A 16,043-nucleotide genomic window follows, 5' to 3' on the forward strand; every position below is an offset into this window, starting at 1 on the left:
ACTTTTTCATCAAATTTTACTTTTGATATCAGATTTGATGAACCATTAGAGGTGATCTAACCCAACCGAATGGGCCAAAAGCTTGCATGGCAAGCTAACCAAATTAAGACACAACCTTTTATTGAAAAAGGAACCGAAAAGACGTCCCCCCATAAAATCAACGCGACGTGGCACTTTCCACTCGCACGTTAATCGTACAACCTCCACTCTACTTCCCCCCATTTCTCTCTACGTCCTTTCATTTCTTGGCGCCCTTTACGATGTGCAAAAACCCCTCCATTTAACGGCTCTGTTTGTGCTCACCGTAAAGTTTCTTCAACTGGCTCAATAAAAATCTATTCCCCTCCAAACTCCAAACAAACACAGCCTAAACATATTGTACTACTACTATAATACTGTCGCACCCTCACTGAACCGCCTCCGCGTTCACAGTAGTAGTATTTCGAACCGCAATGGCTTCTTCTCCTTCAGGTCTCTCTGTCTCTCTCACATACCCTAGTTCTTCCTCTCTTTTTGCTCATTTATCTCTGTATTTTGTATATATATATATATATATGTATGTGGGTATGTTTTTGAGTATGCATTATTTGCAGGTGAAAGTCGGACTTCTTGTCTTCTCAACGCTGCCTTAACCGGAAATCTTAAACTCCTCACCAGTAAGAATCGTTGGTTTAAGGGTTTTGTTTTGCGTTATTTTTGAGTCTCTGGAGTTTAATGCCCTATTTTTTTCATCATTTTTGTTCGAGTTTTTTTATACGAAATTAGTGAGAGAATTAGATAAAATTATATTTATTTTAATGATAACAGTTAGTTAGTGTGAAGATTGTTAAATTATTTTTATATAAAATAAATATAAAACAAATAGGACAAATTACACTTACACTCCAGAGATTTGAGTTTAATACATATCAATCATGACAGTTGGAAAATTACACTAATCCTGTCATTGTAATTATTTAGACGGAATGAACACATTAAACTCGTGCACACTCTTTTTTTGTTTTGCTTTATTTTTTTTTATTTTTTTTTCCATTTCCTTTATTTTATTTTATTTTTGTTTAATGTAATTTCTTCTATTTTTTTACAAGTTGTTACCTTTTACATAAGCAGAGTTTTGTGAAATGAGACTATTAATCACAGCTCGAATATAATTTTCAAAACGTGAGGGAGTGGGGAGTGGGTAGTAATTGGACCAAACTTCAACGGGGTGTCAATGTGATTTACCCAAACAAATATAATTTTTTTTTTTTTAGAGATGTGTGGCCACACATGGTAAAATATATATATATATATATATATATTTGCACTTGGCCGGACAACATGTGGATAACCGGTTACACTCTAATCCAAACAGACAGACTATTTCTCAATACTATCTCCTCGACCAGACTACTAATCCGCTCTTCCAATACTTCTAATCCGCTTGTCCAAGGTCCATTCATAGTCCGAATGGACTCTCAATCTGGACCTGCTTTTTGCAAACAAACACGATATTGGTGTTGTGTTGATGACCGGACTAACAATCCAGTCCGGAGCTCTATCTTGGATAGCAAACGGACCCAAAACTTGTTTCTCAGTTGCAAGTTTTAATCGAAGACTAGATTTTACAAAATAAGATGAGATTGAGAAATAAGTTTAAAACACATTGATTTGAAATTTTTGTTTTAAAAGAGAAATAGTATGTATTCAGAAAAATATTCAGAATTTTTAATGTATACAAAATAACATGAGATTCAAAAATAAGTTCAAAATTACTTGATTTTGAAATTTTGTTTTAGATTGCATGATTTGGATTTATTTAAATACACATTATCTTTCTAGATTTAATTATGTGCACATATAGTTTTATTGGTTTTAAAATGATATGTTTTTAGTAAAACAATCTTATTTTATTCCATTTGGTGTATATTGAAATGCTTGATCAGAGTTGGCAGAGGAACTCGACTATGGGGATGGGTTGGCAAAGACATTTATGGATGTTAAGGACTCTGGAGGCCAGTCAGCGCTCCATTTTGCTGCTGCAGGTGGAAAGACTCATGTCTGCAAGTATTTGGTGCAAGAACTGAAACTCAATGTTAATCTGAAAGATGGGATAGGTATTTTACTATAAAATTAGCTGTGTTGCAGTTTGTTAACAAAACAATTTGCTAAAGAACGCAAAATAATCTTGTCATCCAAAAAAAAATTATAGGATTGTAGGGAAGTTTTCTTGATTGATATGAAGAATTGGATCTCACGTAGATATGGACTTATTGTTTTTAATTTTCTGATTGCTTGCTTGGTGTTGGTCTGTGCCTTTTATAGGCCTTTGTCTTGGGTTTAGGTTTAATTTAATATTCACGTTTTGTCAGCTAGTTCATTGCGAACATGATGAATGCTATACATATACAATGAACCTGTGCACTAGTGGAGGATGAATTACTATCACTTTTTCCTTGTAATGTTGTCTCAATGCATTGATTTGTTTAATCTCCTAAGTTTTGGTAAATATGTTTTCTCTCGCAATTGCAGGCATTTAATGCAAAACAGCATCTAATTTAGAGGGACTTATTTTCACCATACATACAATTTGAGAGTGATACTAATTTATGCAACCTAGAAACTTCAGGATAGGGTAGTGATGTCTATTTGAACGTGGTGGAGGTTGGATTGTTTTTATACTTAGCTAATGGCATTGAATGCGAGGAAAGGATTTGTATATTCTGCACAGACGTTCCGAGCTGAGCTATTGATCTATATTCCATGCTTTGGTTTATGTATCTTGTAAATTTGTTCAAAATTAAATCTGTTGGTCACAAAGGATCCATGGGAAATGTAAAAGTGTAAAATTGTTCCAAAAGGATCGCCAGTGTATGATTATTGCCATCTTCTCTTGCCTGATTTATTAATGGCTGTGGATTCCATTCGAAGCAGTTGTGTGAGCTTTTACTCCTATCCAATATGTATTTTTTGTAACCCCATTTTCACTTGTTTTTTCCCCTTCGTTTGTTTTGTTTTGTGTTTTTTGGTGTGTGTGTTTGTGGGTGCAATATGGCTTTATAATGGTAACATTGTTGAGGTCAGTGCATATATTATGGTCTTTTGCAGGTGACACTCCTTTAAATCATGCTACTATAGGGCAGCATTATCAAACTGCTGTGTTTCTTGTTGAAAATGGTGCAAATCCCAATATGGCAAATGATAAAGGATTTATTGCCTTGCACTATGCCGCCGAAAAAGGTCTGTTGCATCTCCTTGTTAAAAATTGGGCATTTCATATTTTTTTTGTTGTTCAAGATTGACAATTGGGTTAATTAACATGGTCATCCTGTCAGCTATCATGGATATCACTTCAACCTTTCAATTTTAAAACCATAAATTTAGAACTCTCAATTTTTAATAACTCACAAAAGCAGCACTCTTGTGGTGGGTGTGAATGTGATATAATTTTAGTTGGTCCAAATGTATGGTTTTGAAATTGATGGGTAAAATAATATTCAAGTGTCTTGGGAATTAACTTGTGTGAATTTGGATTGCATCTCTCTCTTGTTTTATCATTTTCCATTGGTAGGTTAATGGAGAACTTTTTTATGAAGACTCTTGATGTTGCATGATCAAGGATGTTTAAAAAATGTTACTTCCTTGTTTGATATGTTACTTTTTTGGCCATCCCACTTTTCCATGATGGGGATTGAAATGGTGGCACTAGAATTTTTATGTTAAATTTTTTGTTTGGAGAAAACATGGAGAATGTTATACCCACTCTGTTCGGATGTTTATTGATAGTTCTGGTGCTACCACTCTGTTTGGATTTTTTGTTTGATTTTTTTATTCTTTCCAATGCAATAGTTGTTCCACATGGTGCTTTAACTCTCTCAGTTGCTTTGTGCTGCTATATGATTCTATGTAATGGCTTACCTAGATGTTTCTGCATCTTAGATATTTGTCCATCAACTATGAACATGCATTTGGTTATGCATTGGTTGTATTTTGCAGGTCATAAAGAATTTTTGCGGCTATTGATATCAAAAGGAGCTGAAGTAGATGCAAAATCTGATTCTGGGACACCACTACAGTGTGCTGCAGCTAAGGGAAGGAAAGAAGCTGTGAAAATCTTGTTAGATAGAAATGCTAATGTAAGCTATTATATAGTCACTTTATATGGAAAGTGTTTTCCCTTCAAATATTTTCACTTTGGAGTGGTCAGCAATTACAAGTAAAGTGGGGAAGGGAAGGAACGTGATGTAGAGCCATAAGGGAGAAAAAAAAGAGAAGGGAGAGAGGAAGAACGCTAGGGCTTTAACCCTAATTACACAAACTTATAAACTCAAATCGATTAATAAAATGTAGTAATGGATTGAAAAAACTTAATAATCTACCGCACAACAAGTTCATTAGTATTGTGAATATTGTTTCCTATTTATGATTGATTTAGGGTTAATTCTTGTATCTTATTTAGGATTAGGTCTAGAATTGCTATATATATCAGATTTACACATTGTATTGATACACATTGAATATATGAGATACAGAAAGCTATTCAGAAATCTTACATGGTATCAGAGCCATGTTCGAAACCCTAAGTCTGGCCGGCGTCCATGCCTGTTGTTTGAAGTTGTCGCCTGTTGTTTGAAGTAGTCTCTATTCTCTGGTCTTCTTCACTGTCGTGACTTAGGGTTTGTGGGTCTCTCTGGTTCATGGGTTGCGATCATCTTCAGTCATCATCAGCAACTCGCGATCAGCTTCAGCTCCCTGCTTGGTTGCGACTCAGTTCTAGTACTTCTGGTTCGCGAACTCAGTCCCTTTGGTTCACAAACGTCATCATCGTGCTTATGATTCAGGTCGCGATTGTCCTCCGTCGTCGTCCACAGCCATCGCGACTCACCTCGCGATTGTTTTCAGCCATTACGACTCCGTCCTGTCTTTTGAAGCTTTTTTGGTTCGCAATCAGTCCTGGTATTGATACATATAATTGATTTGTTGGTATTTACACTTTGACCCCAAAATTTCATTGATTATTACACTTGGACTAGCTCTCTCCCTTGTGTGTTCTAAGTACTGAGATAGTGGTATATTTCTCGTTATTATAATTTGACCCCAAAATTCTCTAACTTTGGTTCACTTTGATGTTGGATACCCATAAGCTTCAATCTTTTACAAATCCCAAGAAAGGGCCATTGGCTTCAGATGAGTGCACCTTTTGCCATCAGAGGGGTCATTGGAAGTATCATTGTCCCAAGAAGGGATGTTTGTCTGCTTTGTCTGTGTTTGCCTCGCCTTCTCAGCAATTGTCGATTAAGTTCTGTGCTCCTCCTCTAAGTACCATTCGGTCTCCCGCCGATTCTACTGCATCTGCTTTGGCTCTTGATCCTGACTTAGCTTCCTTGACTGCTTAGATTAGTTAGCTTTAACATACATTGTCTACCTCCTAGCCAACCCTGTCTGCCTCTATTGTTTCCTCTCTTCATTCAGATTTGCTTGGGTCTTCTTCATGTATTTCTTTGTCTGTTTGGCTTTTTGACTCTGGTGTCTCTCAACATATGACTCCCCATCTCTTCTTACTTCAAAATTGTACTCTTTCTCCTTTTCCTATTACTGTCAATGATGCTACTGGGTCTGGTATATTTGTTATATCTGTTGGTTCTGTCTTACCGTCTGCTATAGCTGTTGTCTCTATTCTATCTGTTCTTTATGTTTCTCAGTTATCTGTCAGTTTATTATCTATCAGTTAGCTTGACGCCTTTGGTTTTGATGTTATCTTTTTCTCTTCTATTTGTTCTGTGCAGGATCGGATGTCTAAGCAGCAGATTGAGACTGGTCATAGTGTTAGGGACCTCTATGTAGTAGAGAGTTTGCATTTGCCTTTGACTACCTCTCCGACTGTCTTTTCCTCTTTTCAGTTAGATTCTCTCTCCAATCCTTTCTACTTGTGGCATTCTAGATTAGGGCATTTGTCTGCTGACCGTTTATGGTCTTTAGCTCAATCAGGTATCTTGGGTAAAGTTTCTCCTAGTGAACTTAGGCCAAGTTTGGCATACCTCAAATAATCCATCTTTTTATCTTTTTTCCATCACATCACCTCTACTTTTCTGCACATCTTTTCGTAAAAAGATAAAAAGTGCACTTATTTAGGTCATCCTAAACAACCCTTGTTTGGGGCTCTTCTCCTGTTCTCACCAAAGGGGGTTCTGCATATTATGTGTCATTTGTTGATGACTGCATCCGTTACACTTGGGTTTATCTTATGACTCATAAGTCGGATTTCTATAAGATATATTGTAGCTTTCAATCTATGATTACTACACAATTTTGGCCAACAATTAAAGTGTTGACTTGGGTGGGAAATACTTTAAAACTGAGTTTTGTGAGTATTTAGCCAATTTGGGTACCATTCACCAAACTTCTTGTACGAATACACCTACCAAAAATGGTTAAGCTGAGCGTAAACACCGTCATCTCCTTGAGACAGCTAAGTCTCTTCTTCTCACTGCCTTAGTTTCGACTCCATTCTAGGGGGAGGCAGTTCTTATTGTTGCCTTTCTTCTCAACCGCATGCCTACTCTCATTCTTTCTGGTCGGTCTCCTTATGAGGCTTTGTTCTCCCAACTTCCTAACTACTTTCCCCTTCGTGTGTTTGGGTCTGCCTGTTTTGTCCTTCTTCCCTGCAAAGATAGGACCAAACTTAGTGTCCGGTCTGTCCTCTATGTCTTTTTGGGTTATAGTCCTACTCACAAAGGCTATCGGTGTTATGACCCTGTTTCCCGTCGTCTTTATGTCTCCCGTCGTGTTTCTTTTCTCGAACGTCTGCCTTACTTTCAGCTTCTTCTTGTCACTGCTCCAGTTTCTAAAGAGGATTTGACACATTGACCCATTTCCTTTTGAGGTACCGTGTGATGAGTACATCTCCACAGTTCCTCTTGAGCTTGTTTCTGCTTCTCCTCCTGTTTCATCTCTGGCTGCTTCTCCTCCTTCAGTTTCTTTTCTTCCTCCGTTGTTAGTTTATTCTCGTCGTAAGGCTCCTCCTCCACCAGTTGTCTCTACCCCTACTGTTGATCCCTCTGCTTCTGCGACTCTGATCTTACTCCACATAGATATCCTACTCAAGCGCGTCATCCTCCAAATAGGTTAGGTTGGTCTAATATATGTTTTTCTGCTTCATATCGTACTTTTTTGTCTGCTATTCACTCTTTTCCATAACCTCAGTCTTACAAAGAGGCCTGTCAGGATCCTCATTGGATTCAAGCTATGGAGGATGAGTTGTCTGCTTTACAGAAAACTAGTATTTGGGAGTTGGTTCCTTTGCCTGCTGGTAAGAATCTCGTTGGTTGCAAATGGATTTACAAAGTCAAGACTCATTCTGATAGTTCTCTTGAGCGCTACAAAGCTCGTCTGGTTGTCAAAGGTTTCTCACAGGAATATGGTATTGATTATGAGGAGACCTTTGCTCCTGTTGTCAAGATGACTACTGTCCGTACTTTGATCTCCATTGCTGCTGTTCGTTCTTAGCCTCTTTACCAGATGGATGTTAAGGTCTTGTTAGGCATATACCAAAAAAGTCAAAAAGTTACTATCCTATTTAAGTCACATCATCTTATTTAAGGAGTTGTTTGGGATAATCTAAATAAGTGCACTTTTTGACTTTTTATAAAATATGGGTTGGGTTTGAAGTGTTGTGTTAGAGAGGTGATGTGACTTAAATAAGATGATGTGACTTAAATATGATAGTGACTTTTTGACTTTTTGTCTTTTTCAAGACATGCCAAACTTGGCCTAAGTTAATCACCTCTCTACCATATTACTTCAAACCCAATTCATATCCAACCTATATTTTATAAAAAGTCAAAAAGTGCACTTATTTATAACAATCTCAAACCACCCCTAAGAATGCTTTTCTTAATGGCCAGCTCACTGAGGAGGTTTATATACGTCCTCCTCCTGACCTTCACCATTTCTCTGGACAGGTTTGTCGCCTTCAGTGTAATTTGTATGGTCTGAAGCAGTCTCTTCGTCTTTGGAATGATTGCTTTCAAACTGTTATTACTGAGCTTGGGTTCAATTCTTGTGCCCAGGACTCTACTTTGTTTCTTCTCCACACCTCTGCTGGATTTGTTGTGCTATTATTGTATGTATATGATCATCACTGTTTTTGACTCTTCTGCTATATCTGAGGTCAAGCAGCATTTTTTATGCACTTTTGAAATGAAGGATCTGGGCCCGTTGCGGTATTTTCTTGGTATTGAGGTAACTTCTTCTCCCAAGGGCTACTTTCTCTCTCAGGCTAAGTATGCCAATGAGATTATTCATCGTGCTGGTCTTACTAACACTAAGATTTCTGATACCTCCATTGAGTTTAATGTAAAGCTCAACACTACTGATAGTATTCTTCTGGATGATCCTACTTTATATCGAGAGCTCGTAGGTTCCTTAATCTATTTGACGGTTACTCATCCTGATTTTGTCTATGCTGTTCATATGGTTAGCCAATTTGTCTATGCTCTTCGCTCCACACATTGGGCGGCACTAGTTCGGGTTTTTCACTATCTTTGAGGTACTATATTTCAGGGTTTACTATTGTCCTCCACTTCCTCTCTGGATTTGATGGCCTATGTTGATTCTGATTGGGCTGGTGATGTTATTCATCGCAAGTCCACGTCTGGTTTCTGTCTGTTTGTTGGCGATTTCTTGATCTCTTGGAAAAGCAAGAAACAAACCGTTGTTGCTCGCTCTACTGCTGAAGCTGAGTGTCGTGCTATGGCTCATGCTACTGTTGAAGTTGTCTGGCTTCGTTGTCTTCTCTCTGACTTGGGCGTCCTTCAGTTTTCTCCAACCTCCCTCTATTGTGACAACCGCAGTGCTATTCAGATTGCACATAACACCGTCTTCCATGAGCAGACCAAGCACATTGAGATTGATTGTCATTTTGTTTGTTAACATCTGCAGTCTGGTTCTATCTCGCTTCCTTTTGTCTCTTTAGCTCTACAGCTTGCTGACTTCTTTACCAAGACTCACACTACTGTTCGATTTCAGTTTCTTCTTGGCAAACTCTCAGTGTTTCCTGCCCAAACACCTTGAGTTTGAGCGGGGGTGTGAGAATAATATTAATATTGTGAATATTGTTTCCTATTTAGGATTGGTTTAGGATTTATTCTTGTTTCCTATTTAGGATTAGGTCTGGAATTGCTATATATATCAGATGTACACATTGTATTGATACACATTTAATATACGAGATACAGAAAGCTATTCAGAAATCTTACAGTACCCATATTCCCTTGCTTCATTACCAGTTTTCTTTGCTTCTTGTCTTCTCCTGAGGAGGGATGGCACAAAATTTATAGGTCGTCAATCCTAATTAAAATAGAAAATTAAACCCTAATAAAAAAAGGAAACTAGAATCACTAGTAAATTGAAATCAAATTTTAATGAGACTCTTCATAAATCTATAATTAAGAACAAATTAATATCAATATTAAAGATATAAAATTGTAAAGTTGTGACTTGTATGTTGAATCTTTATGCCAAAATTGGTATGCACATGTTTTGGATCACATATCTCCATACTTGGGAATTAACTCTTAAATAGGCAAGTATTTCACTGAAATCAGATGTTATTTTCGATTTTATCAATTTTATTCTAGTTTGTGAAAAATGAGAAATAAATAAATTTATGAAGGTACTCTGTTGAGAACTTGTGTTGGCAGGAAACAACATGATTTATACGTGATGTTCTGGTTCTTGTTGTTCTATTCACCTTATTCTATATATATATATATATATATGAGTAATGATATACAAACAAAAAATTCATACATAATTTCTATACATAATGATGTGGCTCAATATAAACCATTTACTTTAAGACAACACACCCACAAAGATTGCATTTATTTACCAAAATGGCATGGCCACATCTGTATTATTGTGTGTATTTTTTGGTTGTTGTGCTTTCATTTTTGCTTTTTAAAAATATCTGTCATATTTGCTAGCCCGTCATAGTTTGTTCATTAAATAGTATCTTTCCTTAAAGACATGGATTATTATTATGAATTAATTGTTCGGGAAGAGACATCTGGAATCTAATGAGCAACCTCGGGATTTCCACTGTTTTCATCTATTTGTTGTTACGTTTAGTAATTATTATATAATGAAGTCTGAATCTATTATTTGCATTACTGTTATCCAGCCCAATTCGGTTTGTCATCATATTTTTACACCGTTGGTGGTATCCATCCTTGCTGGGTCATTCGAATGCACAAGTTTATTGCTCAAGGTACTGTGTTTCAATGTTGTGATATTTTTTTTTTCTTGAATGATATTATTTCTACTTTTACATTTATGCAAGAGGTTGGGCATACTGATTAATGATTTTTTGTTGGGTGTGGTTTAGCTTCCCATTCTGATTTACAATTTTACAATAATAACATAATAAATGTTTGTCTTTTTTATTTTTGTTTTCTTTCAAACAATATGAAGGGGTCAATCTATGAAATTTGGTTAGTGTGGAACTTTGTAAGGGCTGCTGGTATTTTTTCCTACCTTTTTAGTTTTCATCTTGGGTTGTTTATATAGACATCCCTTCAACTATCACAGAATATCACTTCACCCTCCAACTTCAAAATACATTTGGACTCCCAACTATATAATTGCATCACTTTTATCTCTCCAGAAATTGAGGCACTTGTATAATTTTTTATGGTTGAGGGGTTTGAATATAGGTTTTGAAGTGGAGGGATAAAGTGATAGTTGATGGGGTATCTATGTAATTAACCCATTTATCTTTGTGGCAGCAAGAGCTTATTCATGTGTTTGTAGGTCCTGCATTGGCTGGAGCCTTGTGTACTACGTTGCCTATTGCCTCCTTATTTTATTATTTTATAATAGAATGACTGCTGTCCTTGCCTTGGAAACAAATTGCATTACTGTTATTATTGTCAGTAATGTCACCCATGGGGATGCTACAGCACTGAACCATTCCACTGAAGTATACTCGCACATATCAATGCCTCAGAAAAAAAATTGCTTGATCTGTTAATTTTTCCCGATTTAGCTCTGATGTGTAGGAATTTGTGTTTTTACATTAATGCATGCAGTTAGGTGGGTTTTTTAAATCTCCTGAACTTAACTACTATGTGTAGGCAGGAGCTAATCCAAACCTTGGTTCGCGTGGACAGACGCCATTAACAATTGCAGTTTGTGAAGGGGAAACAGAAGTTATTAAATGCTTGTTGAAGGCAGGAGCAAATCTTAATGTCACTAACTTAGTGAGTTTTTGACTTTTTTTCACATTGTTAATATTCTACAACGTTCACAAAATTCAGAAAACCATTAAGTTATGGTTTTACCTTAGCACACCACCCAACTATGTAAGTGGGTTCAAAAGCCTGTTATTTACACTGAATTTTGAGTATCTTCAAAGGAAAGACTGCCTTTTTACCTCTGTACGACACTCAGCACTAGCGCTGAGCAGACATCCAACTGACTCTCCCAACCCGAGATGGACGGGCTGTTGAATTCTCAAAAAGTTGGGTTTTGGGATATACAGGATTCCATCTGCGGAACCCAGTACCACAGCATGCAATTAGACTTCCAATTAAAATATTGATATATCTATTTTAATATTTATTTGTTGAAGTATTGAAAAGGACGACAAATTAGACCCAAACATAAGCCCTATTTTATTTTTTTTAAACAAAAATAATAAAGTTACTGAGAAAAAGGGCAAAGAAAGCCCAACTAGAATGGAAAATAATTGAAAAAAAATGTCCAAAAAGAACCAAACAGTAAGGTCCAATCTGCCAACCCTGTCTGCATCTATATTCCAATCTACCCAACTTGCTCAGTTGATTTCAAAACCATGTGTAGTGAAAAGCATATGGGATTTTGGCAACACTATCCTCTTCGGGGTGACATGCACCTTGACCCCAACCCTGATCCTGACCTTTGAGCACCCGTACCAAGCACAAAGGAGCTGCTTGCCAAATTTTCTGTTTGTTCCCAATCTACATTATGTAATAACCCTTTTTTTGAATTATTGAAATACCAAAGAAATCCAAATAAATTCAAAATAAATTTCTGCATCTTGGATAAATAAAAACATGTGATTCAATTTAGCAAAATGAGCTGTATTACAACTTATTTGGATTCAATTTATCATTTCTCATTTGGCACTCATCTCACTTGGATCAATAAAAACACTCTTCAATTTGGTGAAATGAACAGGATAAAAACTTTTTATCTAAGAACAAACTCTATCTTTTGAAATGACGAAGAAATTGTTTGAAGTGGAGTTTTAAAAATAAAATAAAATAAAATTATCATTAAAGGGAGTTGTATGTAATCATTCATTCATAATGTGATTCTACGCCTCTCCTGTGTTTTTATTCAAAATCATTTTTGTAACTTTTTATTTAGTTTTTTTGAATTTTAATCATTGTTATTGTTTATGACAGGATGGTTTGACAGCATTGGAACTTGCGGCCTTGCATGGTAATCACGAATTAGTGATGATGCTCTTACCAAGGACTTCTCAAATTCCAACTATTCTGGATTGGAGCTTTGCTGGGATAATAAAGTATGTCCACTCGGAAGAATTTAGAAGACAGGTGATGATGGTGATTTTGATGATTTTCGCATCTTTTGTTTGGTAGTTTGTATGTGTTTTTTTTTTTTAATTTTTAGTTTTTTTATACTGTGAGTTCATATGGGTGTATCCTTGAAATTTGCATTTATGAAGCTGATAAGTTTCCTACACATTCTGATTCAACTTTTAGTAATAAATTAAATGATATTGATTTTGCTAATTCTCTTCTTTTGTTAAGTTTCTATGGTTGTATCCTGGATAGTTTCATTTATGACATTCTTAAGTTCTCATCACCATTCTTTTTGTAGTAAGTTTTTATTTTGTACTCAATTTTTTTTTTTTTTTGGCTTAGTTTGATTTGTTCTACTTGATATCATTAATCGTTCGAAACCTGTTCATTCATTTGATAAAGTACCAGCACAGCAGTTTTTCTCATCTCAAACTTTTGTTGTTCAAAACATTCTCGCAGAGGGAACAAAATAGGAAAGAGAGTTTTCTGTTGTCAAAATCTAAGGGAGAAGAAGCATTCAAGAGAAAGGATTATATGGATGCAATATTTTGGTACACACAGGTAAGCTGATTGTTGTGTATTCTGTACTGGCTTTATTGGTTGTCTTGCTATTTCTATTAAATTTGCATGAGTAGTGATTTGTGCTTTACTTTTGGTATGTTCTAATGATGCTTGTTTTTGTTAATCTCGTCACTTCCAAGTGTTTTAGTTTTACATAGGTTTTTTGGTTGCCCACATTTAATTTACATTTTTGGATGAGGGTATAGGCAATCACTGTAGATCCATTGGATGCAACTGTATTATCCAACAGGAGCTTGTGCTGGGCTCGCTTGAATGAGGGAAGTCCTGCTTTATCTGATGCTGAGGCCTGCATTATGCTGAGGCCTGATTGGGCGAAGGCACACTACCGGGAAGGTGTAGCATGGAGACTGCTCAAAGTATGCAAATTGTAATTTGTTATTTGTTTGCTTGTTTTTTTAAATCTTAGTTTTGTTCAGTCATTAAAACTTTTAAAATTTTTCTATTCTGATAGTGGTGTCGTTTTATGTTGGTTCAGAATTTTCCTAGAGCGGCGGAGGCATTTTGTGATGCTTTGAAGCTGGATCCTGACAACGAGGAGCTTCAAATTGCTTTCAGGTTAGCTCCTTTTGCAAATCTTAGTTAACAATGGGCTTATTCAAGATATAATTTGCAGTATTTGGTATTCAGTTGCACTCTTGTTGACCATGGTGGAAATCAGTTTGGTTGTGTGCTTCATGTTGGTTGAATGATACCAGAAATTGCACAGAAATTATGTACATTTTATTTTTAGAGTACGATATACGAACATAATTAATTTTCATGCAGAATTTTGTGGTTCAATGTAGATCTTTCACTTGAAAACATAAATCCATGGAGATGAGTTTATTTAAAGAAGTTGTGTGTTTGTTTTTGCAAGACTTTTATGTAGAGTTTCCCCTATTTTTATTGTTCGTGTGTGTACAAGCACAGAAAAATCTTCTCATATAATCTTGTTGACTAAGTTTGCGTACCTCCAAACATTGTCGCTTTGCTATTTGAAACACAAACGTGAGTCAGCTGGCGGGTGTGTGTCGGAAACTTCTCTGATGCCGAAGTTAGCAAAATAGACAATAGACACAAAAGTTTTGTGTATTCAAGAGTAAGAATTGCAATATCTGTGCATAGGTCTTGTCATGAGCTTTTATAAATTCCGTCTGGCACAATCCTAATAGGACTCTTAACTCTTCGTACTCCTAGAAATCACATTTCCAAGGATAATGCCTATTATGATAACACCCTACTCATTGCCAACCAAATGAGATGGTTCAAATCCTTTATCTCGGCTGTCAATACGGTCAACCAAGCTAACTTGGCTCTGTTTTGCGCTTGACCGAACCAAGATGACACTCTACCGAGCTAAGCTTAGTTTGGCCCTTTGCACCAGTGATACCTCGGTCCGCTACGTCTAGACAGCTTGGTCCAGGCCCTAGCGACATATCTGACTGGCTCAATGTTTGCTTGGCCCAAGACCAAGCTACCCATGCTCGTACCTCGGCCTACAGCCCGGTCCAATGATTAAAATGATTTGACTTAGCTCGGCCCAGTGTATTCACATAAATTACCCTCTCAGTGTGCACTATAAAATGTGGAATATTTTTATTAGTATTGCTAACAAGTGCCCCTATGCACAAGAAAATGACAAAAAGTACATAAATTCCAAGGCACTTAAATTTTTAATGTACTTTTTATGAATTTCAAAATATTTTCTATTTTTTTTTACACTACAAAAACCGTGGATGGGGCTACTGTTTTATGGTGCTCGAAACCATGCTTTTAATGCACTTTTGTTGTGGACATGTCATTTATCTTGTGTGAATTTATTTACTAGTTAATCTTGTGCCCCATTTCTGCCTCTTCAAGTACAAACAACTGTAATATTTATATGGTTCTGTTGGTGATTTGTCGGCTATTGTTATGCCAGGGAAGCTGTTGGAGCTGAGTTTGGAATTCCAGTGGGAAAGGATGTTAAAATCATGCGCATCTAGTGACAATATATCATGGTTTGGTGTATGGGAAGCTAGTTTTTGACCAGCCTAGTTTCTTTTCCTTTTGTCAATAGTAGTGTAGTAGTGTATTTTTTTTTTGGTTTTTTGGTTGCTCTCCTTGCCACGCTATAGGAACGAAGACATATTTATTAGTAAATCTTATGTTTTTTGAGACTACTAGTTCTTACAATATTTGGCATTAAATTGCACCTGAAAAAACAAGAAAGAGGAAATTTGCAATCAAAATAGGATAATTTATGAATTTATGCCAAGGCAAAATTGAGGGGCTGTGGGTTATTCTTTATCTCATACTAGAACACATTGTGGTGAGGAAAATTATATATATTCCTTCCATGAATACAACTCCCAATGGGAGGTGTGCGTTGGATGTGGTAAGAAGTCTTTGGTTTCACATTTCACATCACACAAATTATGACACTTGTCGTGTTATTTCCTCATAAGAGACCAAAAATAATAAGATATACTATTTTAACCAGTGAAATGCATGTTGGAGCTGCATTTGGATTTTACTTGTAGAGCAAATTATAATTTCTCGGTTTGCATGAGCTTGGTGAAGATAATTTGGATGGCATTTGAGGTTTGGGGACTAACACTGTGCAGTTGGATAAATTGTACATTTGTGAAATAATTTTGAAAAATAATTTTTTAAAAAGAGTAAAATTTAAAATTTTATTTGATTGTATATTTTAAAAATAGTTTTAAAATTTTGAATGATTTAATATATATATATATATATATATATATATATATATATTTTGTAATTGAATAGATGGATACGAAGGAAAAAGTGATTGATTAATGTGTAATACAGAAAAAAGTGATTTTGGATTTGTTTTTTAAAATTTTTTAACCAAACAAATTTTTGAATATTTTTACCTCAAGAAACAAACCAAACGGGGCCATACAT

The 16,043-nt window shown here is 36.0% G+C and overlaps 1 protein-coding gene across 1 annotated transcript; it reads left to right on the forward strand.

Annotated features, from left to right (window-relative positions):
• The first annotated feature begins 232 nt into the window (after positions 1-232).
• On the forward strand, positions 233-15,292 carry LOC114322716 (uncharacterized). Its single transcript, XM_028270088.2, has 12 exons — positions 233-471; positions 594-656; positions 1,926-2,096; positions 3,088-3,219; positions 3,976-4,115; positions 10,163-10,249; positions 11,115-11,240; positions 12,429-12,581; positions 13,029-13,130; positions 13,337-13,507; positions 13,627-13,706; positions 15,052-15,292. Exons 1-12 carry the CDS (start codon positions 453-455, stop codon positions 15,113-15,115), a joined length of 1,308 nt encoding a protein of 435 aa, XP_028125889.2. The 5' UTR covers positions 233-452; the 3' UTR covers positions 15,116-15,292.
• Positions 15,293-16,043: the final 751 nt, after the last annotated feature.

The sequence above is a fragment of the Camellia sinensis genome, chromosome 12, assembly GCF_055761805.1.
Source record: "Camellia sinensis isolate YWXY chromosome 12, ASM5576180v1, whole genome shotgun sequence".
NCBI classification, from domain to species: Eukaryota; Viridiplantae; Streptophyta; class Magnoliopsida; order Ericales; family Theaceae; genus Camellia; species Camellia sinensis.